Genomic DNA, 24,012 nt, shown 5'->3' with positions numbered 1-24,012 from the left:
TCCCGAGTGCTGGGATTAAAGGCGTGCGCCACCACCGCCCGGCACCAACAGTTTTCTTAACACATGTGTTAGAGAGAAAACTGAAGCACAGGCTATACTAAGCTAATTGGAATGTAAATCTTAGTATGAATATCAAGCAGGTATCCTGTTCATTCCTAGGTAGAGTCAGGACCTGTTATGCCATCTGCTGAAGAGTACTATTTTTTGGGGGTGGGGATTGGTTTTTCGAGTCAGGGTTTCTCTGTGTTATAGCACTGGCTATCCTGGAACTTCCTTTGTAGACCATGCTGGCCTCCACCTCCCAAGTGCTGGGATTAAAGGCGTGTGCCACCACCACCTTGTGAAACTTTTTTTTTTTTTTTTTTTTTTTTTTTTGGTTTTTCGAGACAGGGTTTCTCTGTGGCTTTGGAGGCTGTCCTGGAACTCGCTTGGTAGTCCAGGCTGGTCTCGAACTCACAGAGATTCGCCTGCCTCTGCCTCCCGAGTGCTGGGATTAAAGGCGTGCGCCACCAATGCCCGGCGAAACTTTTTTATTTTGAACAGTTTATTTTTATTTTATGTGCATTGGTGTTTTGCCTGTTTATATGTCTGTAAGAGTGTCAGATCCCCTGGACCTGGAGTTACAGGCAGTTGTGAGCTGCCATGTAGGTTCTGGGACTTGAACCCAGGTCCTCTAGAACAGTCAGTGTTTTTAACTGCTGAGCCATCTCCAAACCAGAAGGGAAACTTTTTGATGAGTCATTTTGAGGAGGGTTTGAAACTCTTTAGCTGTTTGTTCTGATTAACCCAAGCTTTCTCCAGCATTTTATATTTATTGCTCAAGGAATTACTTGAGGATAAGCAAAGTCAAATTTCTCTACTTCTCCAGAATACTGAGAGCCAAAGAATACTGGATTTCTGATAAACTAGAAAATGCCATTTTGCAATTAATGTTACTCCTTAGCCAATCCTCATCCTTTTTTTGCAGTCATTTCAGACAGTGTATGAATGTAAAGATCCCAAGTCAGATGGTGAAGTCTACAACTCTGTGCCTACCATCCTGGGCTAATCCAGGCATTGCAAGGGTTGTGGGTGTGCGTGTGCCAGTTTGACAGTCATGCTCTGTCTTGTTCTTGAGCAAATCGTAGCTGTTGTGAACACCTTTCAAGCTAGAATCTTTTTCCTGAACAGCTGGGCAAGTTTTATCTCTTTAATATTCTCTTAAAACTTCTCTCTCTTTTTTTTAAACAGGTATTTGTGGAAGGCATCAGGACAAAATGTTTCATTTAAGGACTTGTGCAGCTAAGTTGAGGCCATTGACGGCCTCCCAGACTGTTAAGACATTTTCACAAAACAAACCAGCAGCAATTAGGACGTTTCAACAGATTCGGTGCTATTCTGCACCTGTAGCTGCTGAACCATTTCTTAGTGGGACTAGTTCGAACTATGTGGAGGAAATGTATTGTGCCTGGTTGGAGAATCCCAAAAGTGTACATAAGGTAAGACTCACAGAGCAGTTCCTGTGCTGTGTATGTTGGTCAGGTGCTCACTGACTGCCAGGTAAGTGAGTGTATCCAGAAGAGTCGGTGGGCCGGCAGGCAGCTGGAACCCGGCACCATCTACCATGTCGCCTGCATCAAACTCAGCATGGCCTCAATGGGAAACACGTGATTTCCAGAGACAAGCTTGACATTGAGCGTACAAGGAAGCAAGTGTAGTCCTTCAAGAACGTGAGGAAATACAAGTGTGGTCCTGCGAATATATGAGGAAGCACAATGCTGGCTCTCCAGGATCTCCCCAAAGGTTGCTTTAGGATGAAGCCTCTGAAGACCGTCTGTGAGGAAGAATGGGACCTCGAGATGCTCTTCAGTCCTGAGAGAACACGTGTATTTGTGACATTTTAAATTCATCATATGTAATTTCTATAGAAAGAGTGGTTTAAATCTCTGTTTCTATTTTCTTCCTCGTTTGATTTCTCTGTATCACCTGCATGGACACTTTCTTCTTCTTCTTTTTTTTTTTTTGGTTTTTTGAGACAGGGTTTCTCTGTGGCTTTGGAGGCTGTCCTGGAACTAGCTCTTGTAGACCAGGCTGGCTTCAAACTCACAGAGATCCGCCTGCCTCTGCCTCCCAAGTGCTGGGATTAAAGGCGTGAGCCACCAACGCCCGGCGGACACTCTCTTCTTAGATCCTTTTTTTTGCTGTTTGCCTGAAACCTTTCTGAGGATGACTTGTTTAGATGATGTGGAGATGTGCTATGCTTTATTGGACAATCCCAAAACTGTCACAGTATATCCACCTCCCCTGGGCTAGCCCAGGCATCTAGTACTGTCAGAATTGGTTCTATGGTCATTTCTTAGTTTTGGATAAGGAAGCTAGCCTGTGCAGTGGTTGCAGTGTGGTGTGGTGGTAAGAGTATATGTTCCACAGTTTCTCTTCTGTAAGTTTTTGGGAGAATGGAAGGAAATGGCACAGGCATGATGTTTATCATCTTCATGGAGGCCTTGCTCAGCCAAGATGTTTACCTTTACTGTGGATTGGGCCTGCTTGTACTATTGAATCACAAAGTCACCTCACCAGAAGGCATCTTGTGCCCATTAACCTGTGACTAAGTTTTTTTATTTATTTTATTTTAACTTCAGGGCTTTATTGTGCAGGAGGGAGGGCCACACTTTTGCTTGCCCACCCCCTAAAACCTACCCCCCCATGAATGTCACGAACAAGCCAAATAGCAAATAGCCCAATCCTCACCAGATGCCGTCATCCTCACTCACTGCTTTCATTTTCTGTATGTTGACAGCGGTGGTTCCCCTGGTGGGCCGGAATCAGCAGACTCACTTACCCTGGCCCTCCCCAAGCCTACTGCTTCTGATTCTGCCACCCGTATTCTTGGATGCCTTGTAGATGACTCATGTACCTGTGGCATTTGAGCATACTAACATAGCCTTTTTAAAGGAGAAAAGTAATTTTGAAGAGACTTGGCAGCTTTGCTGGTGGCAGACCTGATTGGAACCATATTCAAGGATGCTTCATTTATTTACTGTATGAATTATGGCTTTTTTTTTTTTTTTTTAGGACAGGTTTCTCTGCGAAACAGTCCTAGCTGTCCTGGAATTAGCTCTGTAGAGTATGCTGTCCTCAAACTCACAGAACTTCTCCTGTCTTTGCCTCCTGAGTGCTGGGATTCAAGGAGTGCCCATGTCCAGCTTCACCTCCAACTTTTAAGTTGTTATCTCTCTTGAGAGTTCTGGCAGCCTTCTTCATTATCCTCTTGTGGAATCTGAGGAGAGTAAAAACAGGGAATATCGGGCCGGGCAGGGGTGGCACATGCCTTTAATCCCAGCACTCGGGAAGCAGAGGCAGTAGGATCTCTGTGGGTTCAAGACCAACATGGTCTACAGAGCGAGTGCCAGGACAGCCTCCAAAGCCACAGAGAAACTCTGTCCTGAAAAAACAAAAAGCAGGAATCTCTTAAACTTTCTATTTAAAAGAGCATTATTTACAAAGTTTACCCCTGCACTGCTAATGAAAATCATACTGGGGTTTATTGCTAAGCAAACTTTATTTTTCTCTTTTTAATTTCCTTGCTACTTATCTTCACTGTCTTGATGACTTTCTTTTTTAATTTTTTAAATTTATTTTTTACATTCTAACCCCAGTACCCTCTCCCTCCTCTCCTCCCACTCCTCTCACCCCACCTCTGCTCCTCAAAGAAGGTAAGGCCTCCCCTAGGAAGTCTACTAAGTCTGTCCCATCATCTAGTTGAGGCAGGGCCAAGGCACCTCTCCATCCCCCAACCCTGTGTCTAGGCTGGGTATCTCTTCATACAGAATCGGCTCCACTAAGTCAGTTTGCACATTAGTATTAGATCTTGGACCCACTGCCAGTGGCCTCATATATTGTCCCAGTCACACCATTGTCACCTATGGTTAAGGGAGTCTAGTTCAGTTTTATGCAGATTCCCCATTTGTCAGACCTGAGTCAGTGATCTCTCACTAGTTCGGGTCAGCTGACCAAGAATATATAAAATCTAGCATCTGTAAATGGAGGTGGTGCTTTCACTCCCTGACCACCCAGTTCCCAAGCAATCACACAGAAACTTAATATTAATTACAAACTGTTTGGTTTGGCCTATTATTATTCAGGCTTATTGTTAACTAGCTTCTACTTTTTTTTGTTTTGTTTTGTTTTACGAGAGGGTTTCTCTGTATTGTTTTGGAGGCTGTTGGTCCATCCCGGCCTCGAACTCACAGAGATCCGCCTGCCTCTGCCTCCCGAGTGCTGGGATTAAAGGCATGCGCTACCACCGCCCGGCTAGCTTCTACTTTTAAATTAACCCATTTCTATTAATCTGTGTATTGCCTCGTAGCTCATGGTTTTCTTTACCTGTGGTCCAGCACATTTTGCTGCTCCTAGGGCTGGCTGGCATCTCTCCTGACTCTACCCTCTTTCCCTGTGTATTCTGTTTTTATTTTCTCACCTAACTATATTCAGTCTTGCTATAGACCAAAGCAGTTTTTATTATCAACCAGTGAGAGAAACATATATTCACAGCATACAGAAAGATTATCCCAAAGCATTTTCCCCTTTCTATCTATTCAAAAAGGAAGGTTTTAACTTTAACATAGTAAAATATATAATAATGACAATAAAACAGTCATCAAGTAAGAATTATAGCTACAATATCTAGTCTGTATTTGACAAAATTAAAGGAAATATTTAATTATCCTATCTTTTCTGAGTTTAAAGTTTTATATCTAGTTTACCTTTTTTTCATAACTAGCATTTTGGCAAAAACAAAAACAAAAAAAACTCTACATGTGTGATTTTATTTTTGTCTTTAAAGCCAAGGTCTGGCCATGTAGTTCAGGCTAACCTGAAATGTGTTAGGTTGTCCAAGGTGTCTCTTCCAGGGGTCCTGATTTCAATTCCCAGCAACCTCATGATAGCTCATAACCATCTAATAAGATCTGGTGCCCTCTTCTGGTAGGCATACGTGCAGACAGAACACTATACATAATAAACAAAGCTTTAAATAAATAAGTAAAAAGGAGTTAGAGAGATGGCTCAGCAGTTTAAGAACACTTGTTGCTCATGCAGAGGACCTGGGTTCAGTTCCTAGCAACCATGTGGTGGTTCACAGCCATCTGTAATTCTAGTTCCAAGGGATCTGACACAAAAATATAATAAATATTAAAAGACTGTTTTTTGTTGTTTGCTTTAACTGCTTTATTTATTCCTGTTTCAGAAATATAGTTAGATAAAAATAATAAATTTAGAAATGCTATAAGATTTGAGCATTTTCTTTATTGGAAATGTCCGAGGTCACTTTCTGTAATTATTTTCAGATAGGTCACAGGGTCTACTAGTGCCATATGTTCATATTTAATAGAACAAACTTAACTGTGGTATGTGCCATCCCACCCCTAAATTAATTGATTAATCAGTTGATTTATTTTCAGGCAGTGTCTCCCTATGTAGCTCAAGCTAGTCTTGGAATCATGCAGCCTAGACTGGCCTTCAACTCATTACCCACCTGCCTCTGCCTCATAAGGAGAGATTTTCATAACTACACTGAATGTAGTTAACAGTATAATTCTCTAATTTGCATCTTTGATCTATATTTAAATATTTGTTAATATCTTAAAATTGACCTTTCACATTTGGTTTTATGCTTTACATAGTTATTTTTTATTATTTTAAATTATGAGTAAGGATGTGTGTATAGATTGGTATATGGGGAGGCTAGAGGCATCAAATTCCCTGGACTAGGAATTACATCTTGACATAGATTCTGGGTACTGAATTGGGACCTTTTTATTTGTTGTTTTGTTTTTTAGGCAGAGTTTCCCTGATTATCCTGGAACTCTGTAGACTAGGGTGGCCTTGAACTTCTGAGTACTGGGATTAAAGGCATGCTCCAACACTTTATATTTTGAAAACAGTCAAGACTAGCCAAGCATACAAGTCGCACGCATAGTTCACATTACAAGTCACATTCATCTTTTCACTCCGTGGTAGTGACATCTGCTTTGACTGCACTTAGAAAATAGGATCATTTCTACCCATTTGCCCACTTCTGTGTTGCCATGGGGGTTCTTCTTAGGGCAGGCACCTATGGGTTTATAGTCACTGTTGTGCATGTTGTGGGGGGCTTCCTACTTTATTCTTCTCAAAGGGAGAACAGCTATGTTGAACTGTCTGCAGAACATCACTTTGGTGTTGTTTTAGAGGTGATTTCTGGGAGGAATTCAGAAAAAAATTTCTTTGAATTAACAATATTTTTAGACAGGGTTTCGTTATATAGTACCAGTTGGTCTGGAACTGACTATGTAGAGCCGGCTGGCCTCAATCAGACACATGGAGACCAGCCTGCTTCTGTCTTCTGAGTGCTGGGATTGGAGGCATATACCTGACCAGAAAACATTTTAGGTAATGTCATTTGGCAGTTGAAATGCGTTTTCTAGGATGTTTGTTTGTTTTTGTTTTTTGGTATACACCTGTGCACATTTGTATGTGTGGACCAGAGGTCAATGTTGGGGTCTTCCTTTATTGCTGCCCACTTTGTTTTAGAGCAGGGTCTCAAGCTAAATCAAAGCTTACTGATTGTATTGACTGGCTGACTGTGGGTGTCTGCCTGTCTCAACTCCCACCCAGTTTAGAGATTATAGGCATATGCCATCACACCCAGCTATTAAATGGGTTCTAGGGATCTGAACTCAGGACTTCATGTTTTCCTGGTAAGCATTTTACCTGCTAAGCTATTTCCTGAAGCCTTAAAGATTTATTTATTTTATTTATGATTTATTGACAAAATATACATTCTACTACTAAGGTTCCTGCCTGTATGTCCCCTTTATTTCGTGGTATTAAAGATTTAAACTTGTACCTTATGTATCTCGCAAGCCCTGTACCACTGAACTCTATCCCTAGCCCTCCAGCCCTAGTTTATTTTTTAGGTATATTACTTTTGTATGTGTGTATACATGTAGAAGTCAGAGGTCAGCCCAGGTGTTGTCCTCAGAAGCATCTACTTTGTGTTTTGAGATAGGGTTTCTTTTTTTTTTTTTTTTTTTTTTTGGTTTTTCGAGACAGGGTTTCTCTGTGGCTTTGGAGATAGGGTTTCTTATTGTTCTGGAGCTCGAGTAGGCTGGGCTGGATGACCAGTGAGCCCCAGATGTTCTGTCTCTACTCTTCAATGCTGGAACTATAGGTGGGTGCCATTATACCTATTTTTTTTTTGTTTGTTTGTTTTGCTTTGATTTTTTTTGTATGGGATATAGGAATCAAATTCAGATCCACACACTTCCATGGTAACCACTTTACTGACTGAGCTGTCTTCTCAGCTATATTTTGATCTTACTTGTAGTTGATTTTGAATGATTATGAAGATAATACATACTTGAAGTCCATAGTCAACTTAAGTAGGATTTCAGCTAATGAAGACTCTCAGTGCTCTTCAACTTCTTCTGTCAGGAGTGCTTTCAGCAATTGCACCTTTTTATGTTTAACCATACCAGCTCCAACTTGAGCTCAGTATTGTTCTTCTAATGAGTTTGCATTTGTGCTTCAGCTAGGGACATGCATTAACTCGTGAAAGAAGTGGGAATCAAGCCGGGTGGTGGTGGCGCACGCCTTTAATCCCAGCACTCGGGAAGCAGAGGCAGGAGGATCTCTGTGAGTTCGAGGCCAGGCTGGACCGACAGCCTCCAAAACAATACAGAGAAACCCTGTCTCGAAAAATCAAAAAAAAAAAAAAAAAAAAAAAAAAAAGAAGTGGGAATCAGAGAGCAGCCTCTTCACCTGCCTTGTGTCATTTGCAGATCATGACAGCTTTGTTGGTGTGAGAGCTGTGTGCTGAGTGGTTTCTGTTTACTAGTGATGCATGTGATGTGACTCAGCTAACTGGGGGAGAACCTTCAGCTTCTGAAAGGAAGTGCAGGTAGTTCTGAGTTTTGAGAGACAAGGGCAGGGGGGACGTGGGGGACAGAGTGAAGGGACTTAGTAAGGGCGTATAACCTCGGCAAGTGACAGGCTGGGAGGAAAGGTCAGGGTAGTGTTCAGGTTCTACAGGAATCTAGAAGAGGTCCCAAGTTAAGTCAAAAGGTGTTTGCTTATGTTGTATTTTTTTAGGTGCACACATGTGTGAGCCCTCTTCAGCAGGAGAGTGGTCTGGCCACGGTGGCCTTGAGAACTACCTCACTACTGTGACAGTCACTGCATCTTTCATGGATTTTCTTTTGTTGTTGTCTCCTTGTACTGTATTCTAAAGCAAAACAAAAAATCAGAATCGAGGGAGAAACCAAAATGAATCTTAAGGGAAATGTAAGCACCAACGATGAAAAGAATTGAGTTGCTTAAGGTCAGTCTATCCATGAGCAGCCAGAATGTCCTCTTTGTGAAAAAAATCAAAGAGCTGAGTTTGTAAGTCCAAAAAAACAGCTCATTTTCTCTACATTGCATGGGTAGTGAAGTTACCACATTGTAGAGACAGCCTGTTCAACCTTGAGGTTTCCTATACTCGCTTCTTCCTCCCTCCATTCAAGGCTGTCCTGCAGGTCTTACTTGGGCCCTTGGAACTCTTGCTTAACTCTTTATATAGTGAGCTGAGGAGGTGGCGAGTTGAAGCCTCAGCATTCTACAGGAAATCTTGGAGCAGCTGCTTTACCCAGCTAGCCTAGGACTCCCTCAGAAGTCAGTACTGTGGAGGGCAAAACTCGTTGGTACTTATGCAAATGGGCCCCAGCCAGATTAACACAGATGACCCCAGATAACCACTTTTTGACTGGTCTCTCGTGAGTTGTGTCATATGCAGATCTGAGCAGAGATACGTGCTCTCCTTTCCTACAGAATGCCCTGAGTCTGCTTAAGAGTCACAGGGTGGCCGGGCGTTGGTGGCGCACGCCTTTAATCCCAGCACTCGGGAGGCAGAGGCAGGCGAATCTCTGTGAGTTCGAGACCAGCCTGGACTACCAAGCGAGTTCCAGGACAGCCTCCAAAGCCACAGAGAAACCCTGTCTCGAAAGAAAAAAAAAAAAAAGAGTCACGGGGTATGTTGCTGTAATACTTCCTTATGGGAAAAGTTTAGTTCCCTAGGGCGTTGGTATAACAAACCATCCCAAACTCCATCTTAAAGTGGTAACAGTATGTTTCTCTTGATTCAATCAGCTGGAGGCCTCTAGTTTTCCTTAGTGACCCCATGCAGTCAAGGTTACTCTAGGCAGGGTCTAGGAAGGCCTCAGTCATAGCTGGCAGTAGTTGCTGGCCTGCTTCTCAGGCACTACAGTCTTAGTTTTAGGGAAGTTCCAGTGATGAGGAGTGGCTGCAGAGTTCCTGAGATCTGGGCTCAGGCCTCCTGCTGCTGCTCATTATATTGGTAAGATCAGGTTGAGGTCTGCCTTCAAGGGTTGAAGAGAGGCAGACTCTGTCTACCCTAGGAGTTGGAGAGGCAGGGCATATTATGGGTGGAAGACCATGTCTGACTGACATCCTCTATCCTGTTTGACTGTGATCGGATAGTGTGGCCACCTGAAGTTTAGTGCAACATGCCTTTTACTAACAGTACTCTCTATAGGTCAGAGCTGAGGGAGCTTTTCTTTTTTAGTCTTAGGTATCCATCACAATTTAATTCACATACCTAGACAGAAAGTTTATAAACTTCTGTCACCTATACTGTACTGTAAATGCATGAATCATACATTCATTTGGTGTTTTTGCTGACATCTAATAGTGATTACTCTAGTTTTTGTTAGTTTCTTTTGATTTTTTTTTTTTTTTTTTTTTGGTTTTTCGAGACAGGGTTTCTCTGTGGCTTTGGACGCTGTCCTGGAACTCGCTTGGTAGTCCAGGCTGGTCTCGAACTCACAGAGATCCGCCTGCCTCTGCCTCCCGAGTGCTGGGATTAAAGGCGTGCACCACCACCGCCTGGCTTGATTTTTTTTTTTTTAACCTGCTAGGTAATGATACATTACTATTATTTACAGGCTGTCAGCCTCAAGAGTAGTGGAATTACAGGCATGCTCCCATCAGGTCTCTAGTTTTAACTAGCTTGTAATGGGTTTGTAGTGTCAGGAAGCGTGGATCGAAGTGTACCTGCGGTTTTGTCTCAGATGGGGTAGTGCTGGACAGTGTCTGGTCTTGCTGGAAAAGAGACTTCCTGCCTAGGGATTGCCTGAGTGATAGAAGTGTCTGAACTTCAGCTCTCCTCTTGAATCTTTCTTGGTTTTTCGAGACAAGGTGTCTGTGTAACAGCTCTGGCTATCAAATTCCTAGAGATCCACCTGCCTCTGCCTCCCACTTATTGGAATTACCCTCTTGAATGCTTTTGAATGTTTGCAGCCTTTATTCTGGCTACTGTCAAATTGGGGCTGTGACCTGTTCACTCAAGGTAGTCACATATTCACATTTGAAGTCATTCCCAGGGTGTTTTCTGCAAGGACTCAGTGTGAGTCAGAACAGATTCATAGGTTTGGAGGAGGAGGCATGCAGCCAGTCTTGCCTGTGCCTGCCATAGCTAAGATAGCAGGGCTTGCTCCTCAAAGTTGCACTCGCTATCCTGTGGATAGGTGATCACAGGGCACTGGGTGAACAAAGCTCAAAGGAAACCCATTACCCTTACTGTTGGCTTTCACTCATTTCCCTGTAACTCATACTGATAGCAGTAAGTATAATTAGCATTTGAACTTAATAATTGAGGGAGGGCATATATTGATAGTGCTGGGCTTCATCAAAAATTTATCAGTAGTAGAGAGGCCTTTGAGCCTGCCCCACCCATGTCACCACGTTATTGTCACATGTCCTTGGTTATTTGACAGGCACCAGTATAGGACTAAGTGCGTTTGGTTTTCTAGAAATAAAGTGGAAACTCAGATTTCGTTTTATTTCAACCACAGTATTAAAGTTATTTTCATTTGAAATGTGTTTCAAGTCATCTTGGCAGAAAGGTTATAACTTTAAACCCACTTGTGGAAGATTGGCAGGAAGACATGAGCTCCTCTTCTGTAAGCGCCCTTTTCCTGTTAGCATTGGGTGGCACGGGCGAGGTGCTAGCCCCCACACGATAGCTCAGCAGTGTGCCCTCAAGTACTGTGTCCCAGGCCCTGCTTTTAGCACAGCTTCCTATCTGCCTCTTCCCGTGCCATCTGACCTTCCTGCTGTAGCTATGGCATGGCCTTCAGCATGCGATCTTTCCCCTTCAGCTGCTCTTCAAGACTCAGGGTCTGAGGGTGCCCTGTGAACAAGTGCCCTCTTCTCAGCGTTTGTGAACATTGTACATTTTGTGAACTCTATTTACTTATTTTCCTTGACAGTAGAAGCTCACTTTAATTTGTCTTCTTGTTCCCAAAACTTAAAGCATGCGCCACCACTGCCTGGCCAGAAACAGGTTTTTAAGTCATTTTTTTCAGCCGGGAGTTGGTGGCGCATGCCTTTAATCAGGAAGCAGAGGCAGGTGGTGAATCCCTGTGAGTTCGAGGCCAGCCTGGTCTACAGAGCGAGTTCCAGGACAGCCTCCAAAACAATACAGAAAAACCCTGCCTCGAAAAAACCAAACAAAAAAAAGTCATGTTTTTGCTAGGCACGGTGGGCACAGCTTTAATCCTAGCACTGGGGAGACCGAGACAAGTAGATCTCTATGAGTTCAAGGCTAGTCTGGGATATAGAGTGAGTCCCTGTCTGAAAACAAAAACACTTCCCCTGCCCCCCCAATACATTGTACAACTCTTTATTATTATTTATTATTTTGGTCTTTTTGTTTTGTTTTTTGAGACAGGGTTTCTCTAGCTTTGGAAACTGTCTCGGAACTTGCTGAGTACACCAGGCTAGCCTCAAACTCACAGAGATCTGCCTGCCTCAGTCTCCTGAGTGCTGGGATTAAAGGCGTGCACCACCACGCCAGGCGGGACAACTCATTTTAAAGGGGGGGAAATATATATATTGAGCTAGTGGGATGGCTCAGTTAGTAAAGCAATGGCTTGAATTGAATCTCTAACACTCATGTAAAATATGACTGTAGCAGGTAGTACATCCCTGTGGTCCCATCATGGGGAAGGTGGAGATAATAGGATCTCTGGGGCTTTCTAGCAAACCAGTCTAGCTCTACCAGTGAGCACAAAGGACAGTGAGAGACTCTACCTGAAAAAACTATGGTAAAGAACAGCTGTGGAAGATGATACCCCTGTTGCCCACATCCATGTGCACACACATGAACCACTCATATATATATATATATTCTTCATATATAAACGTGTATGCGCACATTTACAATAAACCAAAAAAGGGGAAAAAAAAAACTATGTATACTTTCTAGAGAGTCCCAAAATCGAGTAGTAGGTGCGGAGACTGGTGCCTTGGGATAGGCACCTCCTGTGCCTGTAGCCCTCTCTTGTCTTGACAGCTTCGTGCCCCTTGAGTGCTGCTTGTAATCTTGCCCACCTACTGTGATATTTTAACCTTTTTACAAAGGACTTTATCTCTGGTGAGATTTGAGTGTTGTGAACTTTGTACAGTCTAGTACTAATCTAGGCAAGGAGACAAATAGTTTTCTTAATTATTGCAAAAAAAATGCCAAGTAAGAGGTTGGATGACCTTAGAAATGGGTGTGGTGGACTTGGGAACTTGAACAAAGGTCAGCTGACTCAGAAGTCTCCACCACCACCCTTCCCCCTGGAGCCAGAGTCCAGCTCTGTCTGTCTTATGGAAGAAACCATTCCTGTTGGAGGAAACTGCTGTGAAGTCACATTTCCCAGCGATCCAGCTGTTTGCTTTCTTTTCGCTTCTTCCTGGTCCCCAGACACATTTCTGAGGGTAGAAATTGCTGTCCTTTTTCACACTGATCTTGGACTTTGTTCGGGTAATAGCAAGGGACAGTGAAGGTAGGAATGAATGTGACTGAGACAAACAGAAAACTTAGGCTCATTTTTCTCACTCACCATAAGATTGGAGTTGGTCAGGTTCTCATCAGTGCCACCAATGCTGTTACTTTCCTTAATGTCCTCCAGTTTGTACTGAACAGGAATTGGAGGTGAAGGAATTGACCTTATTTTTCCCCTGCAGCTCTTCTCACATTTGCAGAAGCTTCCTCTTGTGCAGGCCAAGCACTAATGTCTTAGCTTAGTGGTGCTCTCCTTCATCCCTGTGAGGATAGACTGAGTTGTGGTGGGGGTATGGAGACAAACTAGTAACAGATAATAGACTCGAGATAAATGCAGACCAGCAGGGCTGGAATTAGGATAAGGGGAACCTTTTCCAAAGATAGCAATAAATCTAGGTGTTAACAGTGACACCTGTGTGAGGTGAATGAGTGGATACCTAAGGAGGATGTAGGAAAGGCAAGGATCTACAAGTAGGTGGTCAGTAAGGTTTCTAAAGCCTACAGAGAACCCCAAACCCAGGGCTGGGATGTTACAGAAGACAATGACGTGGATGTTGGCACATCGGCTGGGAGAGATGAAGGCATGGTTGGGGGAATGAGAGCTGTGGGTAAGATGCAGGGTTGCAGAGGCAAGAGAAAAATGGCCTCTGGCCTTCCCAAAAGGAAGTTGTTTCATTAAGGCTATGGGAAGAAAGTGTGGTCAGTAGGTAGGGGTGCTTCTTGCACAGGTACGTATATTTTGATTACCTGACAAGAGCAACTGGAGATCATTACCCTTTCTGTTTTGTTTTTCCTGACTGACTTTAGTATAAGCAGAGTTTCTGTTTGTTGTTTCCAACCAATTGAAAATCTCCTGGAGTTTTAAGCACAAAAAAAGAGGGTCTTGGGGAACTGGGCGTGGTGCCACCGTGCCTGACTTTTTATATGTGTGCTCAGGATTTGAACTCAGGTCCTCATGCTTGTACATCCATGACCTTAGCCTCCCTACTTTATTTTTTGAGGCAGAGTGATTGAACCTGGAGTCTGCCAATTTGGCTAAATTAGCTGGCTAGCAGGCCCCAGATAGGATCTTTATCCCTGGCACAAGATTTATAGGTGCACACCATCATACCTGACTCTTTGACATGAGGGTCAAACTCAGGCCCTCATGCTAATGTAATGTGTCAAGCATTTTCCCAGTTGAGCTATGTCCCCAGCTCTAGCATTGAACTCACCTTCCTGCTTCATAGTGTTATAAGTGACCTTCAAAACCAAGCCCTGCTGCTGTACCTGCCCCTTCTCCAACTTGAGTGTCTGTCTGTGTAGCACAGGCTAGCCTTGAATTGTCAGTTCTGCCTTTCTTTCCTGAGTGCACCATCATACTTGTCTTCAAACATTTTGATTTTATACTATAGCGTTTAGATTCTGATCCATAAGTGGTTGTTGCTCACCAGAATTTTACAATATCTTCTTTGTTTTATTTTTTGGGTTTTTGTTTGTTTGCTTTTTGTTTTTTTTTTGTTTGTTTGTTTGTTTGTTTTTTTGAGACAGGGTTTTCCTGTAGCTTTGGAGGCTGGCCTGGAACTAGCTCTTGTAGACCAGGCTGGTCTCAAACTCACAGAGATCCGCCTGCCTCTGCCTCCCGAGTGCTGGGATTAAAGGTGTGCACCACCACTGCCCATCTACAAAGTTTTTTTTTTTGGTTTAGTTTTTCTTTTTTTTTTGTTTTGTTTTGTTTTTTTGAGACAGGGTTTCTCTGTGGCTTTGGAGGCTGTCCTGGAACTAGCTCTTGTAGACCAGGGGTTTTCTGTTTTGTTTTTTTTAGACAGGGTTTCTCTGTATTGCTTTGGAGCCTGTTCTGGAACTCACTCTGTGGACTGGCCTCAAACTCACAGAGATCCTCTTGCCTCTGCCTCCCGAGTGCTAGGATTAAAGATGTGGGGCACCAGCACCCGGCCTACAGTATCATTTTTATAGCTCAGGTAAATTCTCAGTTTTAGGTCTTGGTCATAGGTAATGTTTCTGTGTTCTTAGTGAATTCTATGAGATAGAAGGGATATGCAGGCAGACCCTTCCTGCCCACCAGTTCCCAAATAACCAACATGAAGACTTAATATTAATTATAAATACTCAGCCAATAGCTCAGGCTTATTACTGACTAGCTCTTACAATTTAAATTTGCCCATTTCTATTAATCTATGTGCTACCCTGAGGCTTGTGGCTTTTACCTCTTGTCCAGGTCCTGTTTCCTCTCTGTCTGTCGACTCCTCTGACTTTGTACTTCTTCCCAGCATTCTCTTTGGTCCAAAAGTCCTGCCTAGCTATCAGCCAGTCAGCTTTTTATTAACAATTAGAACAAAACATTTTCACAATGTGCAGAACGATTATTCCACAGCAGGGATAGTATGTTTTAAGGATTTAAGTGTCTGGAGCTGGGCAGTAGTGGCCCATGCCTTTAATCCCAGCACTCGGGAGTCAGAGGCAGGTGGATCTCTGAATTTGAGGCCAGCCTGGTCTACAGAGTGAGTTCCAGGGCAGTCATGACTACACAGAAAACCTCTGTCTCAATAAAGCAGGAAAAAAGTGTTAGGGACCTAGCATGGTGAAGCAGTATTCCAGAGGCTGGGACCAGTAGATGTCTGAGTTCCAGGCCAACGTAGTCTACAAAGTAAGTTCCTGGCCAGTTGGCCATAGTGAGACCCTACCTAAGAAACAAAGTTTGAGTGCTGGGGTTGTAGTTGTAGTTGGTAGAGTGCTTTCCTCATATGCACAAAGTCCTGAGTCTGGTCTCCAGCACTGCATAAGCCAGGTGTGGTGGCACTCATTGGAATCCCCACATTTTAGAAGAGTAGAGACAAGGTGTAAGAGGTTCAAGGTCATCCTAGCTACATAGCAAGTTTAAGACCAGCCTGGGACACATGAGACCTTCTTAGAAAATAAAGGAAGAGGGGCTGGAGAGATGGCTCAGAGGTTACAAGCCAGCACTGACTGAGTTCAATCCCAGCAACCATATGGTGGCTCACAACCATCTGTAATGAGATCTGGTGCTCTCTTCTGGCTTCTGACCTGCAGGCATACATGCAGGCAGAACACTGTGTACATAATTTATAAATAAGTCTTTTTTCTTTTAAATGAAGGAAGAAAGCATGCTTTGGATTTAGTTCAATTGTAGAAAGCCTCCTTGGTGTATAAGAGGCCCTGGGTTTGATTCCCCAACCATGAGGGATGCTATGAAGATAAAAAGATAAAAAGGAGGTGGTTGGGGTTATGCTGTTCTTCATGTCCTACTTGCTGTCAGAGCTATACCAATCTTGCAGCCGAAGGCCTTGAGTGTCAGAGTTGGACTAAGTGAGCCAGCTACAAGAGCTAGTTTGGAGTGATACAAAACCTTTATGGGGTTATACGTAGGAGAAGTTGCTTCTTGTTAGCATGCAGTGCTGGTATGGGATGGGGTTGGATTGTCTCCTGCCCAGTTTGCTGCTACATTGAAGAGACTTTTACTGAAGGCATGGGTGTAGACCAGGGAGAGCTATCTAATGATTTATTGGACTGAGTATTTGAAGATGGATCACTAAATCATGTGTTCCATGGTCATTTCTTCTAGACGGATAGATACTCATGCTGTCTTTGATCACCTCTGCTTCTAGAACAGGCACCAATAGCCAAAGTATACATTCGTCTTTAATGTCTGCTTCCAGAAGGTTGGACAGCCAAAGTATGCTGTCATTAGTCATTCCTCCTTCCAGATGTAGGGAGCTCTTTTGGACCTGCTGGAAAGGCTCCATGACGCCAGAAGCACCTGGAGTTACCCATCAAATTTCGTGGATAGCCATTTTCCAGATGTCTGGAGTAGAACCTGGCAGGATCTGAATGAGATGCTAGCAGTCATCTCTTCCATTTCCCCACTTAGGTAGAAATATGGCTCTCTCCCACATTAGAGAAGGAGCCACAGTGAGTTTTGGTGGGAGCCAGATTGACAGAGGAAGATTAATACCATGTTTTTGAGAAGTGAACATCCTGGATTTGTGTTACAAACATTTGGATAATATCTTCTGAAAAGTAAAGTTGTAACCTGTTTTTTTGAGACAGGGTTTTTCTGTGTAGCGCTGGCTGCTCTGGAACTCACTCTGTAGACCTGACTGGCCTTGAACTCGGAGATCTTAAAGGCATGTGCTACCACCCCCAAGCCCTGTAATCTCTTTTTTCATGTCTCAGGCAATCAGCTTATGTCTGAATGTTCCTATAGTAGATTTCATGGTAGGTACCCGAAGAGAACATCAGATTTTTCTTCTCTAATCAGCACCCAGTTAATTAACCAGAAAGGTGATAATTATTGAAACATTGAAAAATTGTCATTGGAATATAGTTTATATAATACAAATGCCATCATTTTAAAGTGTGCAGTGTTTTTACCACATATACATGGCTGTGCAATCATACTCCTAGTTTTTTTTTGTTTGCTTGTTTGGTTTTACGACAGTGGAGTCTTGGCTTGCCTAAAACTCACTGTGTAGACCAGGTTGGCCCCTGACTCAATGGAAAATCACCTTGCTTCTGCCTCTGAAGTGCCAGAGTTAAAGGTGTATACAACCATGCCCAGCCCAAATGGTTTGTTTTTAAATTTTTTAAAATGGTTCTTTTTTTGAGATTTATTTATTTTTATGTGCATTGAATGGTGTTTTCCTTGCTGTACACCTATGAGGGGGTCAGATGCCCTGGAACTGGAGTTACAGACTGTTGTGAGCTGCCATGTGGGTGCTGGGAATTGGACCTGGGTCTTCAGGAAGAACAGTCAGTGCTCTTAACTCTCCAGCCCCTTTTTAATTTTTTTTCTTTCTTAATACAAGGGAACATGTTCTTACTGTAGACTGTTACAAGTATTTAAGAAATGTCTTTAAGTATTTTAGAATGAGAGGCCACCCTGTTCTTTGTGTAGTTGCAGGGAGCTTCCTGGTTTATGTACCAAGAGCATGTAGCTATATTCATAAATCAGATATGTTGGTACCTGGACATCATCATGAAAGAGCTAAGTGTGCAAAAGCCAGATGACCACATTGGGGGGGGGGCGGGTGGAGAAGAGGGTCATTGGCAAATCACTTGCCCAGCATGTTTAGGGCCTGGGGTTTCATTCCTAGCATGATAAAACCCTCTTTTTTTTTCAGACAAAGAACCTTAATGATCAATATTATGATTTATTGAATCATCTTCACCTGTTGTCCCCAGGCACAGACGGAATTGTTGATAGCCACTAACCTCCCCATACCATATCCACACACCCCCCAAAAAAAAACACATGTGTAGTGTCTTTGCAGAGTTCTAGGAAGGGGAGCATAAAAAACAGTAAGTTTCCACCTTACATACTACCTGGGCAGCTTACAACTACCTGGAACTCCACTTCTGAGCGTCCAATGCCCTCTCGTGGATTCTACAGTACACACAGTGTCAGGCGTGTACATTGTGGCAGTTTGAATGTAACTGGCCCCATAATCTCCTAAGGAGTGGCACTATTAGGAGGTGTGGTTTTGTTGGAGTGAGTATGGCCTTGTTGGGGGACAGGCTTTGAGAGGATTCCTATGCTCAGGATACCACCCAGTGTCTCAGCCAACTTCCTGTTACCTCTGAGTCAAGATGTAAGGATCTTAGCTCCAGTACCACCTAAGCCTGCACGCCGCCATGCTTCCCACCATGCCAATAATGGACTGAACCGCTGGCCTATAAGCGAGTCACCCAATTATATGTTTTCTTTTTTAGCGTTGCCATGGTTATATTTCTTCACAGCAGTGAAAACCCTAAGACACACATCTACACAGAAATAAAAATCAGTAAAAATTTAAAAATACATATATCTTTAAATATTTTAAAACGTAAATCTTGTGTTAGGTGGCTTAAGAAATATGTAGTATATGATTTATATTACAAAATGCAGATTAAATTATTAAAATCTAAATAATAAAAATAGAACTATAAGGAAATGACAGTGTTGCCTTTTTGTAGAGGATAGTTCTGTATGGCATTTAAGGGAGAGTCATGTAACTACTCTTTTTGTCTTTAGTCATGGGACATTTTTTTCCGAAACACCAATGCCGGAGCCCCTCCGGGCACTGCCTACCAGAGTCCTCTTTCCCTGAGTCGAAGCTCCCTGGCTACCATGGCCCGCGCACAGTCCCTGATGGAGGCACAGCCTAACGTCGACAAACTTGTGGAAGACCACCTGGCAGTGCAGTCTCTCATCAGGGCATATCAGGTGAGCAGCGGCTGTCCATCTGTCACACAAGTCACCGTCTTCCCCAGGCCTTCCTGGATGTGTGGTGTTTTACTTCTCTTCCAAATGCCAGCTCTTTCCTTCCTGCTTTGGTCAAATATACAAGAGAAGAGAAGCAAGACTACCCCTAGTTAAGCAATTCTTCCGCTTTAATGGTCTGTCTCACAATAGCTGGTGATTTGTATTCATAGACAACTCAGTGTGTGACGTGGCAGGGCATTGACAGTTGGTAAGAAGGGCAGTGAATGGGATGGACCAGTGTCCCATCTCAGTTAACAGCTGAGAACTGTAAAAAAGCAAGTCCATACAGTTTAGAGGCAGAAGCCAGAGAGTAGGGAAGAGTAATCTGCAAAATGTGCGTGAGACAAGGGTATTATATCTAAAGTCTGCCGGCAAGCAGCCAGCCTCATCAGATATGTTCAGCATGATTGGGCTCTTTTTTCCATCTAAGCACAATGACCAAAGGTTTTCCTCGGTGCCCACCTCTGTTGGGGAGCCGGAATTCAGACCGTAGATTTGAGGAGGAAAGGTACAGAAAAATAAACCAGGTAGCTTCCTTCTAGGAACTCCAGTGAGAGTCCAGGCTCCACTGCCTACTCTAGCATGGACAAAGCAGTAGCATCTAGGGAGCTTGCCCTGAGCTCTTGTTTCTGCCTAATGCTTCGGGTTCCTGGTGGTGGTTGTTGAGGAAGGTCCTGGGCCCTCAGTCTCCTGGGACTGTGGGCTGACTTGGGAGGGAGATGTACATGTACACAGTGCTGTAAATGCTATAGCCCTGACCAGATGCTGCTTGCAGTTGACTACAGTAACATTTTTAATCTAGTTTCCAGTGACTTCTCATCGCCTGCTCATCTTCTCAAATTGTAGCAAGGACTGTGGCAGAAATATTCCTAACTGAAAAATAAAAGCAAAAAACCCACTTGAAGGAATTTTCTGAGTGTGGTGGCACACGTGTTTCATTCCAGCACTTGGGAGGCAGAGGCAGGTGTTTCTCTGTATGCTTAAGGCCAGCCTGGTCTACATAGAAAGTTCCAGGCCAATTAGGGCTCCATAGTAGTATAGTAGACCCTGTCTCAGAAATAAATATACTTTTTAAAACATTTTTAAATGGGAGGGCTTCCCCACCTCCCTGCCTGTGTTGTTTTGGTGGCACTGAGATTGGATGCAGTTCGTGTGGGTACAAGTGGCTCACAGGTGCTCTGCCGCTGAGCTCTACCCCCAGCCTCTTATTTTTTCATTTTGTATTTTATGTAAATGGTTATTTTGTCTGCATTATGTATGTGCACCAGATGTGTACCTGGTGCCCATGTAGACCAAAAGACGGCACTGGGTCCTCTGGAGCCAGAATTACAGATGATTGTTAACCTCCACGTTGGGAATGGAAGCTGGGTCCCCTGGAAGACCAGTGCTCCTTAAGTGCTGAGCCTCCTTTCTTGCCCCCTCTGTTTTTTTTTTTTTTTTATAGTCAGATCAAATGTTTTAAACCAATGTAGTACTGGGAGATTCTGTTCTATGTGTGACCTACTCTGAGCAGCATTAGGGCCAGAGCCCTTAGCCCTAAGATGGCACCTTGTTTATACCCTTTGAAGCACAGCTAGCACTAAGACTTCATTTTCCTCCTCAGGGAAATAATTGTCTTCCCACTGGAATAACAATTCTCCCAGCACATCTTATTTCCATTGATCTAGAGAAACTAAAGATCCCCAAGATAAAGTTCATTTTTAAATATCCAAGTTTATTTCGTTGTTGTTGTTGTTTTTGTTTTTTGGAGACAGGGTTTTTCTGTATTGCTTTGGAGCCTGTCCTGGAACTCACTCTGTAGACCAAGCTGGCCTCACAGAGATTCACCTGTCTCTGCCTCCCGAGTGCTGGGAATAAAGATGTGCACTACCAATGCTCGGTTTTAAATATCCAAGTTTATTATAACTTGAGAAATTTATTCCGTTTTTATCTTTGTAAGAGGGCATTTATGTGCAATAATGCTTTGGGTTGTTTGTGTGTGTGTGTGTGTGTGTGTGTGTTTTACTGGAAATTGAACCTATGGCAACCTATGAATTGAGTTTTGCTAAGCAAGTACTCTATCATTGAGCTGTATATGTCCTTAGCTCTCTCCTGGTGAGACAGAGTCTCACTGAGTTCTCTGCTGCAGTCTTCTATCTTAGGTTATAGGTGTGTGTTACCAGGCCCACTTCACAGTAATGCATTTGAAAGTAAACTGTTTTAAACTTTTTAAAGAACTAATTCTATGTTATGGGTTCATTGAGCTATGTTCCTTTCTGAGAAAGATTTGTATGAAGTATAACTCTGTTACCCCTTCCCGAAACTTACTGGATCTGCTTAATGACTTGCTTGTGTTATTATTCCAGGTCAGGGGTCACCACATTGCAAAACTTGATCCTCTCGGAATTAGTTGTGTAAATTTTGATGATGCTCCGGTAACTGTTTCTTCAAACGTGGGTGAGAATTAATATGTAAATGCTAATTTTAATGTAATTTTACTTTTTTTTGCCCCTTCCCTCTTTTTTTTCTCCTGTCCTTTTGTGTGTGTCCTTCCCTCTCATTGTTGGCCCACTCATAGATACGAGGGCACCATGTAGCACAGCTGGACCCCCTGGGGATTTTGGATGCTGATCTGGACTCCTCCGTGCCCGCTGACATTATCTCATCCACAGACAAACTTGGTGAGGGTCTGCGAGCAGTCAGCTGCGCTGCTTGAGCTCCTCTTGCTATGCACAGCCTGTGCTAGCCAGGGTACCAGACAGGAGGGAAAGGCTCTCAAGTTTCCTTCGTTCTGATCACTTGAGTCGAGCAGTAGTGTAGCCTTACTGCTTTAAGGGTTTTGTTTACACCTCAGTCTCCTGCCAGATTGTCCAAGTCTCAATCTGGAGAACAAAGTTTCAAAGGAAGGGTCTGTGGCACTGAGAAACCTGGCTCACTGCTTCAGAGAATAGCTCTTCTGGCTCCAGCTCTCCATACCTTGCACAGCACTGCCTTTCGGAAGGCCACTGATCAGCCTTGCAAGGCTGCTGTTGTCATGCCTGTCCCATTCTGGAGTATGGTGGGGCTTCTTGGGCTGGAGGGTGTTCATATCCCTAAGGAATGAGTTGCAGAGCAAGGTGTGCAGTTTGGGTTTCCTAATTTGTAAATGCTGGTGATCACACTGAGGAAACTTTGGAAGGCGTTCCCTACAGCGTCAGGAGGCCAGGGCCTTTGGGAGGTGCATGTGTGGAAAATATTTGGGGTTTTGTCATTGTTGCCAGAAGATATGCCAACCTGACCTGGTCCTCATTGTGAGCTTAATGGGCATTGCGGTGCTCACTGCAGTTGCTTCCAGAGTTAATCTGCTTATGTCACCGTGCTGCTAACCTATACTAAAGAAATGATGATGTGACTAATTATGAAATGGCCAGAGTGTTCACAGCAGGCACCTTGCATGCTAATAAAATCAATGATCATCTACTTGCTAATACTCTTGGGGAGAAGATGAATTTAGTGTCCTTGAAGGCACTTTGAGGGATAGTCCCTGGGGCTCTGCATGTACCCTGTGGTCTTACAGGTATTGCTGAGTTATAACCAAGGATTTGGATGTTAGTCAGCTACAGTTAGACATCAGACATTATTGCTGTTGGAATTGGTGTTGACAGTTTATAAATTGTTTTTTTAGTTTTCAAGAACACTCCTAGAAATTACAGGATTTCTTCCATTTATATACCCTTTATCAGATTTAGGAAATGTGTAGAAAAACAAACCTTTTTCATTATCAACACAAAAAACATTTTGTGACCTAAAAAGGCATAAGGGGTTGCCCAGGAGATCACTCAGTGGGTAAGAGCACTTGCTGTGCAAGCATGGGGACCTGAGTTCAAATCCTAAACACGCATGTTAAAAAACTCACGGCCACATGAACCTGTAACTCCAGCATTGTGGTCAGTGGAGACAGGAAGATCACATGAGCCTGTAACTCCAGCATTGTGGTCAGTGGAGACAGGAAGATCACATGAGCCTGTAACTCCAGCATTGTGGTCAGTGGAGACAGGAAGATCACATGAGCCTGTAACTCCAGCATTGTGGTCAGTGGAGACAGGAAGATCACATGAGCCTGTAACTCCAGCATTGTGGTCAGTGGAGACAGGAAGATCACATGAGCCTGTAACTCCAGCATTGTGGTCAGTGGAGACAGGAAGATCACATGAGCCTGTAACTCCAGCATTGTGGTCAGTGGAGACAGGAAGATCACATGAGCCTGTAACTCCAGCATTGTGGTCAGTGGAGACAGGAAGATCACATGAGCCTGTAACTCCAGCATTGTGGTCAGTGGAGACAGGAAGATCACATGAGCCTGTAACTCCAGCATTGTGGTCAGTGGAGACAGGAAGATCACATGAGCCTGTAACTCCAGCATTGTGGTCAGTGGAGACAGGAAGATCACATGAGCCTGTAACTCCAGCATTGTGGTCAGTGGAGACAGGAAGATCACATGAGCCTGTAACTCCAGCATTGTGGTCAGTGGAGACAGGAAGATCACATGAGCCTGTAACTCCAGCATTGTGGTCAGTGGAGACAGGAAGATCACATGAGCCTGTAACTCCAGCATTGTGGTCAGTGGAGACAGGAAGATCACATGAGCCTGTAACTCCAGCATTGTGGACAGTGGAGACAGGAAGATCACATGAGCCTGTAACTCCAGCATTGTGGACAGTGGAGACAGGAAGATCACATGAGCCTGTAACTCCAGCATTGTGGACAGTGGAGACAGGAAGATCACATGAGCCTGTAACTCCAGCATTGTGGACAGTGGAGACAGGAAGATCACATGAGCCTGTAACTCCAGCATTGTGGACAGTGGAGACAGGAAGATCACATGAGCCTGTAACTCCAGCATTGTGGACAGTGGAGACAGGAAGATCACATGAGCCTGTAA

General features: G+C 43.6%; 1 protein-coding gene across 7 annotated transcripts in view; it reads left to right on the top strand.

Annotated features, from left to right (window-relative positions):
• The window catches only part of Ogdh (oxoglutarate dehydrogenase), a 72,871-nt gene that overhangs the window by 5,203 nt on the left and 43,656 nt on the right, over positions 1-24,012 (top strand). For 5 of the 7 annotated variants that reach the window (XM_040746701.1, XM_040746696.1, XM_040746699.1 and 2 more), the window contains exons 2-4: positions 1,231-1,478; positions 18,882-19,073; positions 21,670-21,772. In XM_040746701.1, coding sequence (XP_040602635.1) covers positions 1,257-1,478; positions 18,882-19,073; positions 21,670-21,772 — 517 coding nt within the window. In that variant the 5' untranslated portion in view covers positions 1,231-1,256. Of the gene's footprint in view, positions 1-1,230; positions 1,479-18,881; positions 19,074-21,457; positions 21,549-21,669; positions 21,773-24,012 lie in introns of all 7 variants that reach the window. The other 2 variants (XM_040746702.1, XM_040746700.1) reach the window with 1 other exon arrangement.

Source organism: Mesocricetus auratus, unplaced genomic scaffold (genome assembly GCF_017639785.1).
Source record: "Mesocricetus auratus isolate SY011 unplaced genomic scaffold, BCM_Maur_2.0 Super-Scaffold_100006, whole genome shotgun sequence".
NCBI classification, from domain to species: domain Eukaryota; kingdom Metazoa; phylum Chordata; class Mammalia; order Rodentia; family Cricetidae; genus Mesocricetus; species Mesocricetus auratus.
The sequence above is the reverse complement of the archived record's forward strand: the minus strand, read 5'-3'. Positions and strand labels throughout refer to the sequence as shown.